We start from the raw sequence: 14,372 nt of genomic DNA on the forward strand, positions 1-14,372 counted from the left end.
TGCCAGCTGAAAGTCACCTCATCCTTCTGTCCACTGACAGGTTGTTCGTGTGAACAGAGTCCAAGAAAATGCAGGCCATATTTCACAGCATTATCTGTCAAGAAAGTACAACTGTATTCTGATAATATTCAATAAAAGGGCAGCTCTTTTCAGGGGTGTTATTAAGATGAGAGATTTCACTTCCCAAAGAAGCAGTTTATCCATTCCACTGACACTGTTCCAAAGCAGAACTCGTCACATTCACCGCTCAGTCAGTAGGTGCTGCCTGTTCTTCAGGCCAACAAGGTGGGGCGACACTGGTGCAACAGGTAGTGGCACTCCCTCACAACTCCAGAGACCCTGGTTCTATCCTGACACATCCAGCATTCACCCATTCTCCCTGTGACTGCCTAGCTTGCAGAGGGCTGTTCTGGTCTCCTCCCACATCGGCAATGGTTTACAGGCTGATTAGTTGTTGTGAAGGACCCTGAATGCATGGGGAAATCAGAGAATGGCGGGAGTGAAAAATAAAGGGAGGGAGTGCTGGGATAACTCTCCACAGTGTAGATTTGATGGGCCAAAGAGTGTGTAGTGGTATTGTGCTTTTCCAACTATTCATTGTGCATCATTTTTAATAATTTTTATTTACTCTATCACCGTGAACTATGTCAGTAACAACATAAAGAAACATAAAAATAGGTGCAGGGGTAGGCCATTTGGCCCTTCAAGCCACCATTCAATATGATCATGGCTGATCAGTACCCGGTTCCTGCCTTCTCCCCATACCCCTTGATCCCCTTAGCCACAAGGACCAAATCAAACACACTCTTAAATATTGACAAGGAACTGGCCTCAACTACTTCCTGTGGCAAAGAATTCCACAGATCCACCACCCTCTGAGAGAAGAAAATTTTCCTCATTTCAGTCCTAAAAGACTTCCCCCTTATCCTTAAACTATAACCCCTGGTTCTGGTTTTTCCCAGCATTGGAAACAACCTTCCTGCGTCTAGTCTGTCTAAACCCTTAAGAATTTTATATGTTTCTCTAAGATACCCCCTTAATCTTCTAAATTCCAGAGAATACAAGCCTAGTCTATCCAACCTTTCTTCATATGCGAGTCCCTCCATCCCTGGTATCAGCCTAGTGAACTTTCTCTGCACCCCCTCCATGGCGAGGATGTCCTTCCTCAGATAAGGCGACCAAAACTGCACGCAGTACTCCAAGTGTGGACTCACCAAGGCCCTGTAGAACTGCAGCAGGATCTCTGTATTCTTGTACTCAAATCCTCTTGCTATAAATGCCAACATAGCATTCACCTTCCTCACCACCTGCTGCACCCGCAAGCCCACTTTCAACGACTGATCACAGCAACATCTAAGTCTCGCTGCATCTCCCCTTTTCCTAAACAGATTCCATTTAGATAATAGTCCTCTTTCCTGTTCTTACCTCCAAAGTAGATAACCTCGCATTTATCCACATTATATTGCATCTGCCACGTCCTGGCCCACTCGCCTAATTTGTCCAAATCACTCTGCACCCTCCTAGAATCCTTCACAACCAACCCCACTATCCATCTTCATGTCGTTCACAAATTTTGAGATATTGTTATCTATTCCCACATCTAAGTTGTTGATATATATCGGAAACAACTGTGGCCCCAGCAGGGAGCCCTGTGGTTCACCACTAATCACTGGTTGCCATTCTGAAAAGAACCCATTTATACCTACTCTTTGCTTCCTCTCCAGCAACCAATTCTCTATTTACCTTAATACCATACCTCCTATACCGTGCTCTTTAAGTTTATACGCTAGTCTTCTGTGCAGAACCTTATCAAACGCCTTACTAAAGTCCAGATATACCATATCCACTGATCCCCCCCATCCACTCTACTGGTTACATCCTCAAAAAACTCTTAGATTCGTCAGACATGATTTCCCCTTCACAAAACCATGCCGACTCCGTCCAATGATATCACTATTCTCCAAATGTACTGCGATTGCATCTTTAATAACTGATTCTAGCACCTTCCTTACTACCGATGTCAGGCTAACTTGTCTGTAGTTTCCCGGTTTCTCTCTCCCTCCCTTCTTAAAGAGTGGGGTTATGTCGGCCACCCTCCAATCCTCAGAAACTAATCCTGTATCTAAGGAGGTTTGAAAAATTATCACTAATGCATCCACCATTTCCTGGGCTACTTCCTTCAGCACTCTCGGATGCAGACTATCTGGCCCCGGGGATTTATCTGCCTTTAATCCCTGCAATTTAACTAATACAACCTCTCGACTTAAAATTATTCCCTTTATTCCCTCCCTCAATTCCTGATCCTCAACAATTTCCTGAAGATTAGTTATGTCCTCCTTGGTGAAGAAAGAACTAAAGTAGTCATTCAGACAGTCTGCCATGCCCTTGTTCCCCATGATCAACTCACTCATTTCTGTCCGCAACGGACCCATATTTGTCTTAACCAACCTCTTTCTCTTAACGTATCTACAAACAATTTTAGTCATTTTTTATGTTCCCTGTCAGTTTCCTCTCGAAACCTTTCCTAATTAATTCTTTTGTCCTCTTCTATAAAACTCTGAATTTCTCCTAATCATCAGGAATTTTTTTTTGGCTAATTTATATGCTGCTTCTTTGGATTTGATACTTTCTCTGATTTCCCTTGTTAGCCTCTTTGATTTATTCTTCGTAGAAACTGGGATGTACATTTTCTGCACTTGCTCCAAGCTATCCTTAAACGATTGCCATGGCATTTCTACCGTTAGTCCTTTAAGTGCCATTCGCCAATCTATTTTAGCCAATTCACATCTCATACCATCAAAGTTACCCCTCTTCAAATTCAGAATCTTTGTATCTGAATCAACTCTGTCACATTCCATTCTAATGAAGAATTCCACCATATTATGGTCACTCTTGCCCAAGGGGTTCCTCACAACAAGATTATTAATTAAGTCTTCTCCATTACTCAGTACCCATCTAGAATGGCTTGTACCTTCATTGGTTCCTCGACATCCTGATTTATAAAACAATCCCGCATACATTCTAAGAAATCCTCTTCCTCCTTTCCCTTCAGTGTTATATCGTGACATTTTAATTTTTCCCCCTTCCCCCTCCCTCCCCACCCCTATAACTTAAAGCAGAAAATAAAAAAAAGGACAAACATGATAGAAGAAAAACAAGAGATCGTGTCATCCAATATTTTATACTGGACTATTTTCTTAATTACAACTTGTCACGTCAAAAGATGGAGGTCTGAGATTGGCAGTTTTGAATAAACTTTATGTATGGTTCCCAAATTTGTCTCTTAGGTTGTAAGTAATTTTTTCTAATGGAATTTACTAGTTCATTTCTCTGGACCATTGTTGTATTTTTAAGGTTGCTTCTGTTTTCCAAGTTATTATGTACTTTACTGCTGCACGCGCGACGAACTCTAAACCCCGACGGCGCCATTTGGCCAGCTGCCCCGCCACGTGGATTACAAACGGAGTCAGTTCGCTTGCTGAGTGGTGTGCCGCCACACAGCCCCCCCCCCCCCCCACCAAGAACTGATGCCAGTCCTTTTTAGCTAGGCGGCCTCACTTCTTGGGCTGGGCCACAATCACTGGTTCGGTGGGGTCGAGGTACGCTGGCTTCAGCCTGTCCGCAGTAAACAGTTCCTGCCTGCTGCCCATGTCCAGCGTGAATGTAGATCCTGAGCAGTACACAATCTTGTATGGCCCCTCATAAGGTCTCAGCAGAGGTGCCACGGGCGGGCCCCGCCGAATAAAAACGTACTCTGCAGAAAGCAGCTCGCTCGGGACGTGAGATCGTCGTGTGACATGTCTGAGCAGCGATGGGGTTGCAAAGGAGTCCAAGCGGGCTCAGAGGTGGGGAAGCAGCTCGTGTGGTGACCGCTGGGGGTTGTGAGGCGCATTGATCAACTCACCAGAAAGGGCCAGCGATGCGCCGTAGACCGGCTCAGCTGATGACGCCTGCAGATACTCCTTGGGCGTGGAGCGGATGCCCAGGAGCACCCAAGGCAGTTCATCCACCCAGTCGGGAAGGGGAAACCCTGGTGTGCCTGTGTACCTTGGACATTCGGCAATGGGTACATGTTCTGGCTCAGCCCGCAATCTGCTTCCGCAGCCCGTGCCAGACGAACCGCTCTGCCATCATCCGGTCCGTGGACCTGATGGATGGGAGTGAAAGGTCGTGGATGTGATGCAAGACTTGTCTGCGCCATTGCTGGGGAACCACTGACCGCTTGGAGTCGGGAGGTCTCAGAACCGCAGGCCTGTGATGACAGTCCTGAAGGCTCGAGTCTCCTCATCGGACTTCAGGTCCCGGGCGAGCTGGTTGAAGTCGAGGCTGGGCGTCACCACACAGATGGTCGGTCGCGAGAGCATCAGCAACCACGTTGTCCTTTCCCGCCTTGTGCCGAATGTCAGTGGTAAACTCCGACATGAAGGAGAGGTGACGCTACTGGCAGGCCAGTGCATCACGAGTGCCTGGGTGAGGGGTTTGTGGTCAGTGAAGATGGTAAAAGTCCTCCCCTCCAAGAAATAGTGGGAATGCCGCACCGCCAGGTACATGCCCAGTAACTCACAGTCAAAAGCGCTATACTTTCGCTCTGGTGGGTGGAGAAGCCGGCTGAAGAATGCCAGCAGCTTCCATCGTCCGTTCACCTGCTGCTCCAGGACAGCGACAATGGCTGTGGCAGAGGCATCAACGGAGAGCGCCATATGCAGGTCGGTGTGCAGGTGGGCAAGCATGGTAGCCTTCGCGAGGGTGTCCTTGATGCCCTTGAATGCACTGCAGGCCTATGGGGTCCAGGTGAGCATTTTGTGCTTGGCTGCGATGAGGGCGAATAGCAGCTGCGTGATGCGTGCGGCTCCTGGGATGAATCGGTTGTAGAAGTTGACCAGACCTGCGAACTCCTGCAGCCCTTTGAGATTGTCCAGATGTGGGAACTCCTTGATAGCAGCAACCTTCGTAGCGACGGGCATGGCTCCCTCAGCCATGATGGTATGGCCTAGGAACTGCGTGGACTCTTTCCTAAACTGGCACTTGGCTGGGTTGATGGTGAGGCTGAAGTCTGTCAGCCGGAAGAGGGTGCGCAGGTGGGCCTTGTGTTGCGCCCGATCCTTGCTGGCAACGAGAATGTTATCTAAGTAAATGAAGACGAAATCCAGGTCCCTGCCCACTGAGCCCATGAGGCACTGGAAGGTCTAAGCAGCGTTCTTGAGCCCAAATGGCATGCGAAGGAATTTGAACAAGCTGAAGGGGGTGAAGATGGCCATTTTGGGTATGTCCTCAGGGTGCACCGGGATCTGGTGATATCCATGCACCAGGTCAACCTTGGAGAAAACCCTCGCACTGTGCAGGTTGGCTGTAAAGTCCTGGATATAAGGTATGGGGTAACGGTCAGGAACTGTTGCCTCATTGAGCCGTCGATAGTCTCCACAGGGGCGCCAGCTGCCGGAGGCTTTCGGGACCAGGTGGAGCGACGAGGCCCATGGGCTGTCAAAATGAACCCCAACTCCAACAGATGAGAAAACTCCTCCTTCACCACCTGGAGCTTGTCAGGTGGGAGCCGGCATGCCTTGTCGTGAACCGACGGGCCCTGGGTGGGGATGTGGTGGAACAGCCTGTGGCACGGCAAGGCAGTGGAGAACTGTGGCTTGAGGAGGGTCGGAAACTCATCCAGGATTCACTGGAACTCGTCTCTGGGCGTGCTGATCATGGCCATCTGTGGCTGCTCTGTGCAGGAGGTGTCGAGGTAAACGGCCTGAAAGTACGGGCATCCACCAGCCACCTACCCTGAATGTCCACCAGAAGCTCTTGGGGGAGGAGGACGTCGGCACCCACGATGGCGGACGGAAGGGACGAGACGGTGAACTTCCATGAGAACTTTTATCAGCCGATCTGGAAGTGGACTGTCTTGTCTCCATACGTCCGGATCTCTGTTGTGTTGGCCGCCCAGAGAGGAGGTCCTCGAGGTCAGTTCCTGGACTCGATGGCTGTGGCTGGGAAGACACTGATCTGGGCCTCAGTGTCGATGAGGAACCACTGGCCGCTGACTGAGTCCCACAGGTAGAGGAGGCTGTGTCCTTGGCCAGCTGACGTAGCCATTAACAACGGATGGCCTGCTTGTTACCCTGGAATGAGCAGGGCTGACGACACCTCCGAGCCTTGGCTCCCCAGCGCTGGTGGTAGAAGCCGAGGCCTGGAGCAGATGCCATGCCCCGGTTATGCTCTTGGTGGCCCCTGCACGGGTCGGATGCTCTACCGCAGTGCTATGGGCAGGCCTGGTGTGGTCATGCCTATGCCTCATGACCGCCGAGCCCTCCGGGAATCATTTGAGCCATAGCTTTTGGGCCTCTGGGTGACCTTCCTTGGGTCGACGAAGCTCTCCTGGGCCAGTAACGGCCAGATGTCCTCGGGCAGATGGTCGGGGAAAATGCGCTCGAAGAGTGGGCAGTTGGTGTGATCACCCATGAGCGCGAGCATCTCATCTATCATCTCCATTGGGGACCTGTTCCCCAGGGCGTCTAGGTGCAGCATCCGAGCGGCACGCTGGTGCCTGGATAGTCCGAGGGATCCGGTGAGCACTCGCTTGATGGTCTCATATTTGTCTTCGGTGGGTGGCATGCGTTTGGCGCTGACCTGGTCCCTGGCGGCGACCACATGGTAGAATTTGATCGTGTCGGATGAAATCTGGTGGAGGTGAAACTGAGCCTCTGTGTGGCCAAACCAGGTCTCCAGCTCCTGAACCCAGAATTCAGGCAGCTTGACGGCTATAGCACTGATCCCAGGTTCGCTCATGATGAGTTCAAAGAGGTTTGAACCAGTCAGGGTCACCAATTGTAGCGGCAGCTACACTGCTACTGAAAGAACACACAACCAGACGGGTTGAGCTCAGTGAGCAGAACTGATTTATTGCAGTGTTGCCGGGCTGAACTTATACTCCCAGCCCGGATCTGGCTGAGAACCGCGCTGGAGGGCGCTTACATCACCCAGGCATCACGTGATCCCCCAGCACGGGCTTCTGAGCCCTGTGCTGAGAAGGGGAAATCCTGACGGTGCCATTTTGGACGGCTGCCCCGCCGCATGGATTACATGCGGGACCGGTTTGCCTGCCTAGTGGTGTGCCAGCACAGTACCAATTTCTTGTTTACAATAGAAACATTTGTCCAATAGTGTTGGATTCCATTCTTTTAATTTTAGAGGTGTAACATATAATCTATGGAGCCAATTGTATTGGCCAAGTGTTTATTGTATTAGTCATGGTTCCTTCATGTTCCATTCTTTATTCATACATTTAAATCTTTTCCCCAACCTTTTTTGGGTTTAGATATTACTTCATCATTTTCCTTGTTTTGTAATTTACTATTCAGATTTGTGATCATTTTTACAATTTCAGTGTCTGTGATTAAATATTCAAAGCAACTACTCTCAGGTAATCGGTTCGCTCCCAGCTTTTCTTTTAAAATAAATTCTCAGCTGATATGAACATATTGTACCATGTGATATTCCATATTTATCTTTTAACTTTCAAATGTCAATAAATTATTTGCCAAAAAGCAATCTTTTATGCTTTTAATTCCTTTTCTTGCTCATTCCTTAAAGAAGATTGCCTATTGTAAAAGGAATTAATGGGTTTTGCATTAACATTTTTAGTATTTGATAGTTTATCATCTTTCGTTCCAGATGTATTCGCTTCTATAATTTTAGTGTATGATGTAGCATTGGTAAATTGTTATGTTGCACCAGTTTCTCATCCCATTTATAGAGTAAGTGTTCAGGGACCTTTTCTTCTAATTTATATAATTCTATCTTGAGCCAAGCTGGTTTTTCTCCCGCCTGATAAAAGTCGGACAAAAATCTTAACTGTGGTGCCCTGTAATAGTTTTTGAAATGACTGATACAAAACTGACTGCAAGCAATTAGATTGATGTCCATTTTTGGTTACTAAACATACAAAAGTACAGGAATTAAAGTACTCCATTGAGGATTCTCACTACATTCTCCGCACGTCAGATTGAAGGCTGGCCAATTCTCCCAGCGTCCACAGCATCAGGTTCACTCGAGGTTGCAGGGGTGTGCGTGTAGAAGACCATCACGTTATCCAAGTACTGCATCGGTAAATCATAACCAATGCGCCTGGCACCAAGACTGGCTGCTCCCACCGCCGAGCCCTGCTTCAGCTTCATCAGGGAAAATTTCGACAGCCGCTTCTGTGTCGGATTCTCCGTCAACACCTCCAGAAATCCTAAGCGAAAGAGAAAAAAAACCTTCTTTTGGCCACACTGAATCTGCCCTTAAGCAGTGCCTCATTTCCAGTGGAGGTTTTCTTTGTTGGAATGTCTCCATGGGAAAAGGTGCAAACCGTTACGTGTAAAGTAGGCACCCACCGACAAGATACTTGTAGGACAGATGTTCCCACTGGTACTTCAGACATGAATGAGGGGACAGTCTCCAAATTTGGGGGGAGTTGACTTAAGATAGTGATGAGGAGGAACTGCTTCTTCAAGAGAGTAGTGAATCTGTGGAATGACCTGCTCAAAGAAGCAGTAGAGGCAGACTCATTAAATACATTTAAGACACAGATGATAATCGTTATAATAATTGTTGTATGGTAGAGTAGTTAACAGGGAGGTACTGTATATGGAGCTTATTGATTGGCAGAGCAGATTCAATGGGCCAAATGACCTACCACTGCTCCTATTTCTTACGTTATGTTCTTATGGTATTAAATTTAGAGATCCAGCATTTTAAAAGTCCCTACCAGCCTGTGCACCCCAAATACACCAATTAACCTACAAACTATACATCTTTGGAGGGTGGGAGAAAACCAGAACATCCAAAGAAAACTGGGGAGAACATAAAAATTCCTTATGGACAGCACAGGATTCGAACATAGGTCACTGGTACTGTAATAGCGTTGAGCTAACCACTACTCTATAACTATATAACTATAACTATATAACAGTTTACAGCGCGGAAACGGGCCATATCAGCCCTTCGAGTCCGCGCCAGTTCACTTGAACAACTCCACTAGATTCCCCCCCTCCCGCTCTCCGCCCATAACCCTCCAAATCCTTCACATCCATGTACACATCCAACCTTCTCTCAAATGATAGAAAGGACCCTGCCGCAACTATCTCTGCTAGAAGATCATTTCATTCTGCCACCACTCTCTGAGTGAAGAAGCATCCTCTAACATTTCTCCAAAGGTTTTTCCCCCTTAACTTATGTCCTCTTGTTCCAACCTCCCCTGCCCTCAGGGGAAAGAGTCTATTCACGTCTAGTCTATCTATTCCCTTCATAATTTTAAATACCTCTATCATATCCCTCTCACCGTCTACGTTCCAATGAATAAAGTCCCAGTCTCCCTAATCTTTCTCCGTACTCTAGATGCTGTAAGCCAGGCAACATCCTTGTAAACCTTCTCTGCACCCTCTCCACCTTATCTATATCCTTTCTATAATTTGGAGACCAGAACTGAGCACAGTACTCCAAACCTGGCCTCACCAATGCCTTAAACAGCTGCAGCATCACCTCCCAGCTCCTATACTCTACACTATGATTTATGAAGGCCAGCATACCACATGCCTTCTTAACCACTCTGTCTTCATGGGAATTCACCTTCAATGAACTCTGTACCATAACTCCAAGACCCCTCTGTTCATCTGGGTACCTCAATGCCCTCCCCTTAACTGCAAATGTCCTATTTTGGTTATTTTTTCTGAAATGCAGCACCTTGCACTTGTCTACATTAAATTCCATCTGCCATCTTTCAGCCCACTTTTCCGAACAAACCAAATCCTTCTGCAATCCAAGAAAACCTTCCTAACTATCCACTACTCCCCCTATTTTTGTATCGTCTGCATATTTGCATACCCAATTAACCATCTCCTCCTCCAAATCATTAATATAAATGATAAATTTTTCCAAATTATGTCGGTCAGTCAAGGAATTATAATGGGTACGTGGGGGGAATGAAATCCCCCTGCTCCCCCTTACAACAGTGCTGTTGGAGAGGGTGCAGTGGGGGTTTAGAACAGGGCAGGGTGCAGAGGGGGTTTCGAACAGGGCAGGGTACTGAGGGGATTTAGGATAGAGGAGGGTGCAGAATGGGGCAGGGGCAGAGGGGATTTGTAATAAAGAGTGAAGAGTGGGGTTAATGGTGAGGACATAGTGGGAATTTAATGGAAAGGTTCAGCAATTAGTCATGATTAGCAATTAGTGTCAAGGGGAACAAGATAACCAACCACTTGAAGGGGAACAGCAGCAAGATCACAGGGAAAGGGGGAAGAAAGACTCTGTGCACAGTTCAGTTAAAAGGCGATACAACCTACAGACAAGGGGTTGAATGCACTCTCATGTTTTACAACATCATCAAACCATGGCTTTTGTCCCAAGTCCAGCAATCTGGCCTCAACAGCTCAATGGAATTTAACAAGGAACTCTGCAGATTCTGGAGTTGTAGTGTGATGCACAAATGTTCTGGGGAAACTCAGCAGGTCATACAGTGTCCATAGGGAGTCAAGGGTAACCAACGTGATACCCATTAACTTCCCTTGGATGCTGCACGACCTGCTGAGTTTCTCCAATACATTCGGGTTATCATCTCAGCAGCTCATCACGATACTGGGTTTTGCATTCCCCATGCAGGGGTCCTCTCCAGAACTCACCATCTTTTAGGAGGTCCCAGCTATTCCACACGGATCCCACACAGACGATGGGAAGACCAAGCTCCCCCTCAAAAAGCCTCTGAAACAGGAAGAGCAGCGATTAAGCCAATGATGAGGAATCAGCGTCCACGCTGGTCCTAACCACAGGGACGGACACGACAGTAGCAACTCAGCTCTGCAAACTCCCATGCTGGTCATGGACAACATTGCAGCCACTTGGCACCAACCATGTCTGGCAATGTCGGGGCTTCACTTGGGATCAATGGACAATTACAAAAGAATCAGGCTGTTCAGCAGTGTCCAAAAAAGAGCTACCCAAGGTCTTCCCACCTCACAGCTGTGACAGAGTATATAGATATGTTTTGGGGAGATAAATTGGGAAAGGTTTGTTAGAGTAGGTCACATACATACACTTTAAAACAGATCTTATTTGAAATACTGGAGCTCTGTCCCATGCTAGACGTATTGGGACCTCACAGCTTTTGCAAGAGCTTTGGAGAGTGCTCAAGAGATTTCACTAATGGATTGTTGTTTACAAAAGGTGAAAGATCTTATTGGAGTTGCTGTCTGGAAGAGAACATGTTGTTCTAAGAGGGTCATGTGCTTTTGCAGCAGAGAGAGTCAAACAGACTTTCAGAGAGAGAGAGAGAGAGAGAGAGAGAGAGAGAGAGAGAGAGAGAGAGAGAGAGAGAGAGAGAGAGAGAGAGAGAGAGAGAGAGACAGATCATTCTACAGTATTACAGCCAGCAGAGACAGCTGGGACTGGAACAGGACATGCTGGAAAGCTTGTGGAAAGCCTCATTTTGAAGATGGCCTGGTCAAAGCCCTTGTGGTTCATGCAAGAGGAGAGGACTAGCTGTCTAATGTTTCACTTGGAATAAGGGAAACAAAAAGGAACTCTGTGGTGACTGAAAGAAAGAGGCTATCATTTGGAGAACCCTGAAGGGGCAAGTGTCGTCAGCAAGACACTGAATTGACCGATGGAAGTACATCAGTTGTGGGTATCCTGGAACAACACACATCTTCCTGAAAACTGACAAGAACTTTCCTGAGTGGTAACCATTTACCTTTCAAGCACCAAAGCCTGGTGAACTTTATAAATGTTAAATTCTGGGCACAGTTCAAGAATTGCCTGCAACCAGTGAATTTGGAGGAATGAGAAGTGAGAATGGACTGTAAACCAAAGAACTTTTCTGAACTTACACCCACATTACACACACGTGCGTTAGAATTAGAAGGCGGTTAAGTTAGGGCTAGTTAAGTTAAAGTGTGATTCTGTTTTCATGTTTAAAGATAATTAAAAGCAACTTTTGTTTAAGTAACCATTTATCTTGGAGAATATCTATTGCTGCTGGGTTTATGGGTCCTCTGGGCTCGTTACACAGCACTCAGAAATGCATGTCACTGTTCCTCAAGGACTGTTTAAATATGATCAGGGCTTCTGCCCCCATTACCCTTTGTGCTCCTTCCATCTTTCCCATGAAAGTTTTATTCCTATATGGGGGAGTGGCCATGCTAATGACCTGAGCAGGTGATTTGAAAGAGCTTTCCACAAAAAGTATTAATAAGGTGGTTTAAAAGCTCAAAAACCAGAATTTTATCATCAAAAATGGATAAATCAGGTGCTAAATGAACAACCAAGAACAAAAACGGAAGAAATTACAGCTCATCAAGGAACATCGAGGAAACCTGATGAGGAGTGACTCAGCAGGGGCCTTGAGACTGGCTGAAGCCAGCAGAGCTGGGGAGTCAGCCCAAGATATAGCCAACATCGGAAACTTTATGCAGTCGTTTTCTGAGCATGGAATCAGCGAGGAGAGATATATCAGAGAAGGTAACGCAAATTAAAGAAGCTTTCGATGACTTAAGTGAAAGAATGACTCATGATTGAGCTGGACAAAAGACAGGCCGAAAGCACTGGAAGAAAAAGCAAAAATATGGGACACAGAAAAGAAAGGACTGATGGACAAGATCAACCATATGGAAAATTTTTGCAGATGTAACAATGTAAGAATCATTGGACTGTTACGGGTTATATTATACATTATATGTGGGGGGGGGGGTTAATGTAGGTCACTTTACAAACAGATACACTTCACATCTCATTTAAAATGCAAGAGTTCTGCTGAAGCCAGACATTCAGGCACCAGTGATTTTTGCAAAGACAATGGAACTGCTTTGGAAGGAACTTCAAAGGCAGGTGCAAATGGAGAAGTCCGGGCTCATGTGTTGATAAAGATATTTCAAGGACTGGATTTGGAGCCTTGGGAGGGGTTCTGGTTTTTACTAAGCAAAGAGAGAGGAAAGAAGGAACATGGTTCTTCTCTTAGAGAGAGAGAGAGAGAGAGAGAGAGAGAGAAGTGAGTTCTACAGTGGCTATTGAGGTTGCAACAGGGCAGGCTGGCAGGCTTGTTGAGGGCCCCATTTTGAGGATGGGTTTTGGGTTCTGATTTCAGCCTGTTGAAGGCCCTTGTGGTCCTTGCAGGAGGAGATGGCTAGCTGGAGTGTTTTTCCTGAAATAAGAGGAACTCTGTGGTGACCTGGAAGAAGACGTAATCATTTGGAAAACCCATGGTGGGGCAAGTTTTTTCGGCAAGTCAGTGAAGTGGCTGATCGGAGAAAATCAGATTGTGTGTGTCCAATGAGCTACAAATATCTCTCTGAAACCAACAAGAACCTTCCTGAGTGGTAACCATTTACCTTTAAGCAACAGAGCCTGGTGAAAATTCATAGATGTTAAATTCTATGCACAGTAGAAGAATTGCCTGATACCGGTGAACTTGGAGGAGTGAGAAGTGAATGACAGGACTATTAAAGCAAAGAACTTTCCTGATCATATACACATTACATACACGTGTGCTTAGAATTAGAAGGGGGTTAAGTTGGGTTAGTTAAGTTAATAGTAATAAGTTAAAGTTTGATCCTATTTTTATGTTTAAAGAAAATTAAAAGCAATATTTGTTTAAGGAACCATTTGCAATCTAAAAACTTTAAATATTCATTGATTTATCCAGCAACACTGAGGGCGGATATCCCAGAAGGTAATCGGCGAATTTTCAAGAATAAAGTGGAAGAATTTTTAAGAAATTTATTAGAAGATTAAAGTCACCAGCTAAAAGGGCTGAAAAGACCATTTCAAAGCGGGACTAACTGAAAGATGTATCTTTTTATTTATACTAATAGTACTGAGCCTTCTTGTTTTCACTGTTAAAAGAAAAAGAAACTGGTTTATGTGGAGAGCTTTGAAAAGTCAGAAAGGTGGTTAAGTAAAGCAGCAAGTTGGGAATTCTGACTTTGGTGGAGGGGGGGGTGGAGATGACGCTGGGAGAGGAACAATTTTAAAAGATGGTACCAAAGGGAGGTTTTCTTCTTCTTCTTCTTTGAAAGAACCCGTGGGCTCCTCACAGGCTTCGGTACTATCGTCAACATCACCGTCAGAGCTATGGATGTGTGTGTGTTTCTTAAAGGGTAAATTTATGTGTTAGAAATGTCTTCTAAAAGGGAAATGTTACAACAGTATTTAGAAAATTGGGAAGATATTATAGTTATACAATATTTGTGTGAAAAATGGTATGGATAAACACTAAAGTTTATTAGTCTTAATATTAAAGGGATATATGGGATGGTGAAGAGGAAGAGGGTCTTGGCATATTTAAAGAAATTAAAAGTGGATATCATCTTTATGCAGGAAACACATCTTACCAAATTGGAACATGA

General features: G+C 46.0%; 1 protein-coding gene across 3 annotated transcripts in view; it reads right to left on the reverse strand.

Moving 5' to 3' along the window:
* Positions 1–7,200: 7,200 nt before the first annotated feature.
* The window catches only part of nagk (N-acetylglucosamine kinase), a 38,800-nt gene continuing 31,628 nt past the window's right edge, over positions 7,201–14,372 (reverse strand). For all 3 annotated transcript variants that reach the window (XM_069923459.1, XM_069923458.1, XM_069923460.1), the window contains 2 exons: positions 10,656–10,734; positions 7,201–8,230 (listed from right to left, as the gene is read on the reverse strand). In XM_069923459.1, the coding sequence (XP_069779560.1) occupies positions 7,995–8,230; positions 10,656–10,734 (315 nt within the window). In that variant the 3' untranslated portion in view covers positions 7,201–7,994. The remainder of the gene's footprint in view (positions 8,231–10,655; positions 10,735–14,372) is intronic.

Source organism: Narcine bancroftii, chromosome 3 (genome assembly GCF_036971445.1).
Source record: "Narcine bancroftii isolate sNarBan1 chromosome 3, sNarBan1.hap1, whole genome shotgun sequence".
Taxonomy (NCBI): Eukaryota; Metazoa; Chordata; class Chondrichthyes; order Torpediniformes; family Narcinidae; genus Narcine; species Narcine bancroftii.